Source organism: Loxodonta africana, chromosome 10 (assembly GCF_030014295.1).
Source record: "Loxodonta africana isolate mLoxAfr1 chromosome 10, mLoxAfr1.hap2, whole genome shotgun sequence".
Classification (NCBI taxonomy): Eukaryota; Metazoa; Chordata; class Mammalia; order Proboscidea; family Elephantidae; genus Loxodonta; species Loxodonta africana.
This window is the reverse complement of record NC_087351.1, coordinates 105,961,762-105,973,175: the sequence shown is the minus strand read 5'-3', so window position 1 is coordinate 105,973,175 and position 11,414 is coordinate 105,961,762. Positions and strand designations below refer to the sequence as shown.

General features: G+C 42.0%; 1 protein-coding gene across 3 annotated transcripts in view; it reads right to left on the bottom strand.

The window, feature by feature from the left end:
- Positions 1–1,988: 1,988 nt before the first annotated feature.
- GOLGA5 (golgin A5) overlaps positions 1,989–11,414 on the bottom strand; it is a 40,058-nt gene continuing 30,632 nt past the window's right edge. For 2 of the 3 annotated variants that reach the window (XM_023546517.2, XM_003408836.4), the window contains exons 10-13: positions 10,386–10,608; positions 6,129–6,234; positions 4,230–4,293; positions 1,991–2,580 (exon numbers count right to left, since the gene is read on the bottom strand). In XM_023546517.2, the coding sequence (XP_023402285.1) occupies positions 2,500–2,580; positions 4,230–4,293; positions 6,129–6,234; positions 10,386–10,608 (474 nt within the window). In that variant the 3' untranslated portion in view covers positions 1,991–2,499. Of the gene's footprint in view, positions 2,581–4,229; positions 4,294–6,128; positions 6,235–10,385; positions 10,609–11,414 lie in introns of all 3 variants that reach the window. The other variant, XM_023546518.2, reaches the window with a different exon arrangement.

The window sequence follows — 11,414 nt, the reverse complement described above, 5'->3', positions numbered from 1 at the left end:
ATACTATTTCTCAAGATCTTATAATAGTGGTCTTATACAATATTTGTCCTTTTGCCTCTAATTTCACTCAGCATAATGCCTCCCAGGTTCCTCCATGTTATGAAATGTTTCACAGATTCGTCACTGTTATCGATGCGTAGCATTCCATTGTGTGAATATACCACAATTTATCCATTCATCCGTTGATGGACACCTTGGTTGCTTCCAGCTTTTTGCTATTGTAAACAGAGCTGCAATAAACATGGGTGTACATATATCTGTTCGTGTAAAGGCTCTTATTTCTCTCAGGTATATTCCGAAGAGTGGGATTTCTGGGTTGTATGGTCGTTCTATTTCTAACTGTTTAAGAAAATGCCAGATAGATTTCCAAAGTGGTTGTACCATTTTACATTCCCACCAGCAGTGTATGAGAGTTCCAATCTCTCCGCAGCCTCTCTGACATTTACTATTTTGTGTTTTTTGGATTAATGCCAGCCTCGTTGGAGGGAGATGGAATCTCATCGTAGTTTTAATTTGCATTTCTGTAATGGCTAATGATCGGGAGCATTTTCTCAGGTATCTGTTAGCTGCCTGAATATCTTCTTTAGTGAAGTGCACGTTCATATCCTTTGCCCACTTCTTGATTGGGTTGTTTGTCTTTTGTGGTTGAGTTCTGACAGAATCACATAGATTTTAGAGAGCAGGCGCTTCAGACCCACTTTTGTATGAAGTGAAACGTTCTGCCTTTTGACTTATGCAAGCTGAGGAGAAGCCCAAGCATAGACGACCTTAAACCTTAATTTCCTGATGAAGAATAAGAAACATATACTTCTAATAGTGCGACAAAACTTTTGAAGGGTTTATAGTGCTTACAGGTCAATCGAAGTTCATAGTAAAGGCATCATTAGAATAGAAACTTCAGTTAAGTTTCCAGTCAGGCACCAAGCTGAGTACTTCAAAGACACACTCCCGATAGGAAGGACTAAACCCTTGCACAGCCCAAGATTCACATAATTATATATGGAAGAGAGAGTACCTAGGTGACAAAAGTACTTAAGATTTCAGACATGCAGATGAAAAGAAAATCAAAACAGACATTATACCAGACCTAAAGCAAAGAAAATGTCGCTTTTCAAAGAACTCTGTAAATGCTCTGCACTGGAGTGTTTCAAGGCGCAAAGGCTGCTAAAACAGACTTGACTCCCAAATGCCACAAGCAAGAGCTAACCTAAGGTGTAGGCTGGAGGAAAGGAAAAAAGGAAGACAGTGAGTAAGGATAAAAGGAAGACTGGAGCACAGCGGGAAGGAGAGGGAAAAAGGAAATGTACACACTGGGGAGCAGTGGCAAACCACTGCGACTCATGCACAAGGGACTTCTGCTGCTGAAAGGAGCTCTGGTGGCACAGTGGTTAAGTGCTCAGCTGCTGAGAGGTTGGCTTTTGGAACCCAACAGCTGCTCCGTGGGAAAAAGATGTGACAGTCTGCTCCTGTAAAGATTTACAGCCTTGGAAACCCTATGGGGCAGTTCTACTGTGTCCTATAGGGTCGCTATAAAGAATGAACAAATCTGTCTTGGAAGAAGTACACCAGAATGCTCCTTAGAAAGGAGGATGGCGAGACTACGTGTCACATACTTTGGACGTGTTATCAGGAGGAATCAGTCCCTGGAAAAGGACACCATGCTTGGTAAAGTAGAGTGTCAGCGAAAAAGAGGAAGACCCTCAACAAGATGGACTGACACGATGGCTGCAACAATGGGCTCAAGCATAACAAGGATTCTGAGGATGGTGCAGGACTGGGCAGTGTTTCATTCTGTCGTATGAAGGGTCGCTATGAGCTGGAACTGATTGGATGGCTCTTAACAACAAAAATATAGGGTCGTTATGAGTTGGAATCGATGGCAATGAGTTTTCAGCTGTTGGTTTCTGGCTGTACTCACTAAAGCCCATCTAGGAAGGTCTTGTATAATGCAGATGAAAAAACATTTTAAAAAGAAGAATGCACGGTAAATTTTATTTATGCATTTATAAAAAGATTTTGCACCAATCAGGCCTTTAACATGTAAAAAGTAAATCTATATTTGCACAGTTAAAAGTATGAAATACAAAAGCACACTGAACTATCAAAAAGAAAACTTTTTATTTATATCTCTAAATACAATTAGTTTCCCTGATTATAGCCCATAATCAGTGACCTAAAATACAAGACTGTCTGCACAGAGGTGAACAACTCCAGCAGCTCTGTGTGTGTGTGTATATATATATCTCTTAGGATCACTGAACTCAGAAAAAGCGAAGCTGAACTTGTTAAATTATCATCTGTTTTAGAAACCCTTACCATTTGAAGGAAATAAGAGAGAGATTTAGGTAGCAGAGTACTCGAATAATAACTTAAAAAGTTAAAAGCTGGTAGTGATAAAATAATCTTGTGCACCCTTTTCAGGAACTTCAGGCAACTGGCCCTTCTGCTGATTCCAAGTCTGGAAAAAGACAACCAATCATTCAAACAGCTAGATTCAGTTCATTTGCCATGTGGTTGATCATGGTGCATTTCTGGTGTATAAGTCAACAGAACAATCATGACCCAGAGGTGAAGCAAAGCCTAAGGAAAGAAAAAAAAAGAATTTATGGATTAGCCAATGAATCAACCTTTACCAAAGGCTCGCTGTGTGCGGCACCGAGGGCAGGTGGCAGGCCTTATTTTGTTTCCCATGTATGGCTAGCACCGGGTCTGAAACACTGTAGGGGCTCGGAACATGTTTACGGGGTAAATAACAAAGGAACAAACGAATCAACAATTAAATGAGCTAAGTGCAGTGGAAGGTAGTAGACCTGTTATTCTATAGAACACTCAGGTGAGAGGAGAAAAGTCCTGAACTTAGGCACAGTCACAATACGCCCGTGTTCGCATAAACAACCAATTCGGTGACTGTCATGCAGAGTAGATGGCATGAATAACGCTGCCAGAGATGCAGCAAGCTGCTGGAAAGGCTTTAAGGAACAGAGTCACAGTCAGTGCTTTGAAAGGGGGGCCAGCCATGATTGGCGGAGAGGAGATGGGAGAACATTCTTGACGGAAATACCGTTTCAGCTTTCAGAGGTTGATTTAGGGTCCAGTATATGACCTTCGAGCCCTGAAGGCACAGTGGTTAAGTGCTTGGCCGCTAATCGAAAGGCTGGCAGTTTGAACCCACCAGCTGTTCCACGGGGGAAAGACGGGGCAGTTCCACTCTGTCTTATAGGGTTGCTATGAGTTGGAATGGAAACTCTGGCGGCCTAGTGGTTAAGTGCTACTGCTGCTAACCAAAGGGTCAGCGGTTCGAATCCACCAGGAGCTCCTTGGAAACTCTATGGGGCAGTTCTACTCTGTCCTATAGGGTCGCTATGAGTTGGAATCGACTCGATGGCACTGGGTTTTTTTAAGAGTCGGAATGGACTGGATAGCAGCGAGTAAGTGGGTAACCTGATCTACACTAATTATCCCCATGGCGGTGCTAAAGTGATGTGAGATGCCCTCATTGAGCCTAACCACTCTGCAGTGGGCAACAAAGCCCGTCTTGTATGGACGCACGGAGATGTGGGGCTCGCCAGCTCCAGAACCCCGGAGGTCAATCTCACCCACTGTGGGTATATTCTGACTCCTTTCTGATACCTTCAGTTTTTTTTCTTTTGATCCCCCATCCCTTCCTTTAAAAAAATTTTTCTCTTTAAAAGAGTAAGTCTTCCCTCTAGTGGATCAGAGAGAAACTTCTTTTTAAGTATGTTTTTATTTCTTCTCAAAAAAATTTCCAATCTTTACTACTTTTAGACATACCCACTCAGAATATTAGTGGCCTTTTTAGGCATGCAGGGCACGTGAAATGGCATCCCAAATTACTGTAGCCATCTTATTAGAGCTAAAAAGTCTAAAAGAAAATATACTAACTCTCTTAGAAAATACAGCAATATACATGAGAATAATTAAAGCACCTTTACAACATCAAGATAAAAATTAACTCAATTGTTTTGTATCATGTTTTTACCATTAGAGGGGCTTACAAATGAAGGTAATTATTAAATTGCACTAAAGTTTATTTTAGACACAACTGTCACCTTACAATCCATTTAAAATTTTTTTAATTACCAAAAATGTGTTCTAGTCTTTCAAAATTGATTGTTAAACTATCAATAAGATTAGAGGCTAAAAAGAAAGAAAGAAAAAACCTGGTTAAAAGCCAAGGGCAGCTCTGTCTCTCACAGACGTTTACTTACCATGTATATAATTACAAACACCCGAGCTATGGGGTATCTTCGGAGAAAAATTCCCAGGCGGATGCTGTGCAAAGGAAGGGGGCGAGGGAGGGAGACAAGAAGAGAGTTACACTCTGAACAAACCTTCCTCTGGTAATACCTACTGAGGCTTTTTAAAATTTCACTCACTGGAACTATCTGGGTGGCAACCACAGAAGTATGGTTTTTATAGCAGATTCTTGCACGACTGCTTGAAATAACCATATAGACATGGCATAAAACCTGCTGCCGTAGAGTCGATCCCACCTCAGAGCGGAAGCTGTAAGACAGAGTAGAACTGCCCAAGGGTTCCCAAGGAGCAGCTGGTGGTTGAACTGCCCACCTTCCGGTTAGGAGCCAACCTCTTAACCACTGCACCACCGGGGCTCCAGACGTGTCACGGTAGTAGGCCAATACCTTTACCATTACTTGGGGGCTTGGCTGTTAAAACGTAAGCGCAAGTGATTTTTCTTAATTTTATGGGTATAACTGCAGGATGCAAGGTTGGTCCTTCTCAAAACCACTTTTCTTTTAGGAACTGGAGAAGGTGCAAAAAATAAAGTCAGCTGTGAAACACCTGAACAGGAACAGAGTCAGGCCAGAAGTTACTTGCAAAGGGCCAATCTGAAAGCTTTCGCATAGACAAATGCTTTTGAAAGGCAAGACTACAGACACTCAAGTGAACGCTTACACAAGTACAGCAGGAACAGGCTGTGCAGACCCTCCCCTCAGGCCTCTCTGCGACATGCCCCCCCACGAGGCGGATATGTCTGCCGGCCAACACACCTTTCTTCTATGCCTCTCTGCTTCTCTCACAGCTACGAGCACAATGCCTTGCAATAAGTTCTCTGAAATATTACCTATGTCGAATAAATGACTAGTTGAAATAGATGTGCTTAGTAATTTGGAAACAATGACTATGGCACCCTAGTCCCGGGGCTTCAGGAAACCTTTGTAAATCATCCTGCTTATCTTTAACATCATAACCCTATCTATGATACACCCCAGCCAGCCCCAGTGCCGTCGAGTCGGTTCCGACTCATAGCGACCCTCTGATACGAGAAGGTAAGAAAAGATTATTATGCAACAATTTATGAAAAGTACACATAATTACAAACACTAAAAGGAAAAAGTTTAGTAGGTTATTAAGATATGCATTTTATCAAGGCTATATGTAAACTGTTAAAATATTTTCTTTATAAGGTGGACATGTCTGCTAGTACACAAAGTTTATATGTACATATACATAAATATATAAAAATTACATACATTACTTATACAACTGTTGTTGCTGTTGGTTCCTGTCAAGTCAATTCCGAATCACGGTGACCCCATGTACACAGAGTAGAACTGCTCCATGGGGTTTTCAAGGCTGTGACCTTTTGGAAGATCACCAGGACCAGTCTTCTGGGGCACTTCTGGGTGGGTTTGAACTGCCAACTTTTTGGCCAGTGGTTGAATGCTTAACTGTTTGCACCCCCCAAGGACTTTATTTATACAGTATCACATATACTTTATATATTAAAATGACTATATATATATATACACATACATACATAATAGTAGCATCTTTCATTCTAACCACATGATAAAGTATTGAGATAAAACACCTAAATGGATCATTACGTGAGAGAGAAGCTTTCTCGATGAAATTTGATTAGTTTATTACAGATAGAAGAGAAATGGTCAGGGGTAATTGTCAATACAACGGAGGCACCGGCAGAACTCTTGAAACTATTTCACGTCACTGAGGTATCTTGAAAGAAGGTAAATGCCACTTTAAAATATCGGCTTTGCCTGACGGGACGCACTGTAACTGAAACAACTGGAAACGTCACAGACAGTGGAGAGTCATCACTCATCGCCACTGGCATCTCTCACCTGAACTGGTCAATTGAACTAGCAGCTTTGCGGACTTTTCCATACATCCCTGCCAGATTGGTTTCCGTGTCATTAAAAAGAACAGGAACGTTTCGCAGACGTGTGCCTGTTTCAACAATAAAATAGCAACAAATTAACGTGCCGACACCAAAATCAACCTTCTAACAAAATTATAGCTGGATATACATTATATCATATACGGAAGAGATTCTCAAAGCCAACTTTCTAAGCATTACACTCAAAGTAGAAGAAACCCTAAAGGAAAGACTGATAAATTTGATTATACACTGAAATCTGTGACAGCCAGAACTCGACAGGATTGCTTTTTTTTCCTGGGTCTTGCCAAGTTTTCCACCTTTGACAGGGTGCAGTCTTGCCACTTCTCTATTCCTTTCTATTAGCAGAAAATGTTTCAGTTTTCCTTCTCTGACAGGTTTCCACCTTACGCAGGTTCCGGCTTTCACAGATTTTGCTGTATAAAATGTTTAAACATCTATATCCACAAAAACCAAGATCAACATTTAAATATTAAGAAAAATATTTTCCCCATGAAAATAGCTAAGATTTGGGAGTACCCAGTGTTAAGAAAGAGTCAATATAAACAGACACTTTCTTCCTGGGCTAGCAAGAGTGAAGCCATAAACCTTCCTACATGGCAAAGCTGATGACTCCCAAGTTTATGCCTCCAGCCCACACCTCCCCATAAGCTCCAGACTCATCCAGTTGCATACTTCATCTCCAAATGGAATCTAATAGGCATCTCAAACTCAGCATGGCCAAAGCTATGATCCCGATTCCTGCCTTCAGTGGCAACCCACTTCTCTATGAGCTGCAGGCATGCCGTTACAAGTCAGATCAGCCACCGCTCTAAGACCCTTCTATGGCTTCCTACCTCACTGAGACTAAAAGCCCTTATGTCGGCCTCACCGGGCTCCTCCGAGCACTCTGAATTCACCTCACACTACTCTCCCTCTCACTCCATCTACACCAACTGCACTAACCACCTTGCTGTTCCAGCAACACACCTGCCTCAGGGCCTTTGCACCTGCTTTTCTCTCTGCCTGGGGCACTCTTCTTCTAGACTTCCACACAGTTACACTACCTTACCTCCTTTAGTTTTTTAATCAAGAGCTACCTCTTCAGTGAGGCCTTCCTTGGCCACACTATTTAAATTATAATCCCAACCCAACATCTGGTGCCCTCTATCTTCCTTCCCTACTTAATTTTTCTTGGCAGCACTAACAACCCTCTGACATAAATTATTGCCTGTCTCCTCTGCCTGTATTCCCCTCCCCTCCCAGCACCAGAACATAAGATCCACAGGACAGAGATTTGGGTCTCTTTTATTCATCACCATTCTCCAACACCCAGGACAGTATCTGGCACAGAGTAGGTGCTCAGTAATTATCTGCTGATTTTGGCAACAAATATCAAAAGCAATCCCACTTCTAACACCTAGGTCAATTGGCATAATAAAAACTATTAAGAAAACATCCTGCATCCCATTTTGAAGAGTGGCGTCTGGGGTCTTAAACACTAGCAAGCTGCCATCTCAGAGGCATCAATTGGTTTCAACCTACCTGGAGCAAAGGAGAATGAAGAACACCAAAGACACAAGGTAAGTATGAGCCCAAGAGACAGAAAGGGCCACATAAACCAGAGACTATATCAGCCTGAGACCAGAAGAACTAGATGGTGCCCAGCTACAACAGATGGCCACCATGACAGGGAACACAGCAGAGAATCCCTGAAGGAGCAGGAGAGCAGTGGGATGCAGACTTCAAATTCTCGTAAAAAGACCAGAGTTAATGGTCTGACTGAGACCAGAAGGACCCCAGAGGTCATGGTCCCCAGACCTTCTGTTAGCCCAGGACAGGAACCATTCTTGAGGCCAACTCTTCAGACAGGGATTGGACTGGACTACAAGACAGAAAATGATACTGGTAAGCAGTGGGCTTCCTGGATCAAGTAGACACATGAGACCATCTGGGCAGCTCCTCTCTGGAGGGGAGATGTGAAGGCCAAGGGTAACAGAAGCTGGCTGAATGGACACGGAAAGACAGGGTGGAGAGAAGGAATCTGCTGTCTCATTAGGGGGAGAGCAACTACGGGTATATAGCAAGGTGTATATAAGGTTTTGTATGAGAGACTGACTTGATTTGTAAACTTTCACTTAAAGCACAATTGAAAAAAAAAAAAAGCAATCCCACCTCTAATAATTTACCCTAAGAAAACAAAAGATGTGCATAAAGGATATTTTCCAAAGCACTGCTCATACAGTAAGATCTGTGAAAGTTGGAACCTGTGTTAGGCGGAAACTTGTCAAAAAGGAAAACCCAAATATTTTCCGCTAATTCAGAGCGCTACAAAAGTGGTCAGACTGCACCCTGTCAAAGGTGGAAAACTTCAAGCCCCAGAGAAACAGAGCAATCCCAGCGAGTTCCGGCTCTCACAGATCTCACTGTATTGGCAACCAAAGTTGGCAACAATCTAAATCCCCAACCAGAGGGAACCGTTAAACAAATCACGGTCTTGCCACACAACAGGATTCTAGGAGGCAATATACAAATTACTGTACCAAATACATCATGAAAAGATATTGATATAAAAAAATGGAAAACCAGTTAAACAGACACCACAAACATACATAGGCAAGTCTGAAAAAAGATGGTCAAAAATGTCCTCTCAGGGCGGTAGATTAACAGGTGGTTTTAGTTTCTCTTTTTTTTTGTATTTTGTATTTCTTTCTACAGTGATCATGTATTCTTATGCTATTAAAGAAAAAGAGGGGAAAAATTTTAAGGACAAAGAACTGCAAGATTTGCTGCATGAGTATTTTGTGGACTATGAAGTTCTAAGATCAAAAACCTGATCTGCTGAAAAATATACCGTAACATTCTTTTTAATGACATATGTTGGGAATCTATAGGTTTTGCTATTAAAATTATAGAGCATGGATATAATTTATGAATTATCGTTATGGACTGAATTGTGTCCCCAAAAGATAAGCTGAAGTTCTAACCCCTGGTACCTGTGACCTTGGTTGGGAATAGGGTCTTTGTAGATGTTATTGGTTAACATGAGGCTACACTGGAGCAGGGTGGGTCCTAATCCCATCTGAGTAGTGTTTCATAAGAGAACAGACATGGAGACAGGGGTAGAGAGGCAATGGTCATGTGAAGATCTACAAGCCAAGAAGAGCCACTAGAAGCTAGCAGAGAAGAATGGAATAGTTTCCCTCACAGCCCTCGGAAGGAATCAGCACAGCCGACACCCTGATTTTAGGCTTCTAGCCTCTAGAACTGTGAGACGATAAATTTGTATCCCGATACGCCACCCAGTTTGGGGTACTTTGTTATGGTGGCCCCAACACCCTGAGATCACTATGTATTGGCTTTAATATTCACAACTATCCATTGGAACGTTATTAAAGCAAATCTTGTTTCCTGAAAGCTCGTTATGGATTGAATTGTGTCCCCCAAAAATGTGTATCAACTTGGCCAGGCCATGATTCCCAGTACTGTTCAGTTATCTACCATTTTGTGATCTGATGTGATTTTCCTATGTGTTCTAAGTTCTAACCCCTATGATGTTAATAAAGCAGGATTAGAGGCAGTTATGTTAATGAGGCAGGACGAAAATCTACAGGATTAGGTTATGTCTTTAGTCAATCTCTTCTGTGATAAAAAGACGGATGTGAGCAGAGACGAGAGGGGCCTTCTACCACCAAGAAAGGAGAACCAGGAGCGCATGCATCCTTTGGACCTGGGGTCCCTGTGATAAGACTGATGACAAGGACCTTCCACCAGAGTTGTCAGAGAAAGAGAGCCTTCCCCTGGAGCTGACACCCTGAATTCGGACTTCCAGCCTCCTAGACCGTGAGAGAGTAAATTTTTCTTTGTTAAAGCCATCCGCTGGCGGTGTTTCTGTTGTAGCAGCACTAGATAGCTAAGACAGCCCTTCTCTACTGAATTATTTGCCTACTCAGCACCATTAAGTGTCTTATATATTTCTGTACAATTATCAGTAATATTAATATCAATTAATCCATTACCCAGCTCACTAGTAAAAATATTAAATAGCGAATGGTCCCAGTCTCACGTCAGGAGAAAATTAGGTCCTTCAATGGATAAGGTTTCTTTTCAAATAAAAATGGTCTTTCTGTAATTTTTCAAAATCATGCCTGAATTAGCAAGGCTGGAAATAAAGGCAGGGAAATGAAGAAAACGTCCCTCTGGGATTCCTTTTCTGGGTTACCTTCGCCATTGTCAACTCCAGGCATGTTAATGGACGGTCCGTTACTACTGCCCGAGGCAGAGTTCATCTGCTGCTCCAGGCGCTCCAGCTGAAAGACCAGGGAGTTCTTTTCTGTGCTGAGACTCTCCAGCATGGTCTGCTTCTGGATGAGGGCCTCCGTTAGCTGGTGGAGGCGATTTTCTAACTCGGACTGACTGCTGTTGCTCAAAGTTTTATTGGTAAGCTGGAAGGCAGGGTGTTCATGAAATTATTACATAAAATGAGGGTCACACAACATAGAAACCCCACCACTACGTTCTCACCGGTAAATTAATTGATTTCATAAAATTCTACAATGATTCTTTCACTATCTACAGAACTGGTTTTTTTTTTATAGATTATTTTCATACATAATCATCCATGTAAAAAAACTCAGGGAACCAGACTGAGTCCAGTACAACTAGATGGTGCCCAGCTACCACCACTGACTGCTCTGACAGGGATCACAATAGAGGGTCCCAGACAGATCTGGAGAAAAATGTAGAACAAAATTCCAACTAAAAAAGAAAGACCAGACTTGCTCGCCTGACAAAAACTGGAGGAACCCTGAGAGTATGCCTCCTGGACACCCTTTCAGCTCGGTAATGAGGTAACTCCTGAGGTTCAACCTTCAGCCAAAGCCTGGACAGTCCCATGAAACAAAACAAGACTAAAGGGGTGCACCAGCCCTGAGGCAGGGACTGGAAGGTAGGAGGAAGAGGACAGCTGATAATAGGGAACCCAGGGTTGAGAAGGGAGAGTGTTGACATGTCGTGGGATTGTTAACCAATGTCATACAACAACGTGTGTACTGTTTAATAAGAAACTAGTTTGTTCTACAAAACTTCACCTAAAGTTCGATAAAACACACAAAAAAATCATGGAATATACAAAAAATTGCTAGATAAGCGAGTTTAGCAAAGTTGCAGGATACAATATCAATATACAAAAGTAGCCTATATTCTGTATACTAGCAATGAACAACTGGAAAGCGAAACTTAAAAAAAATAC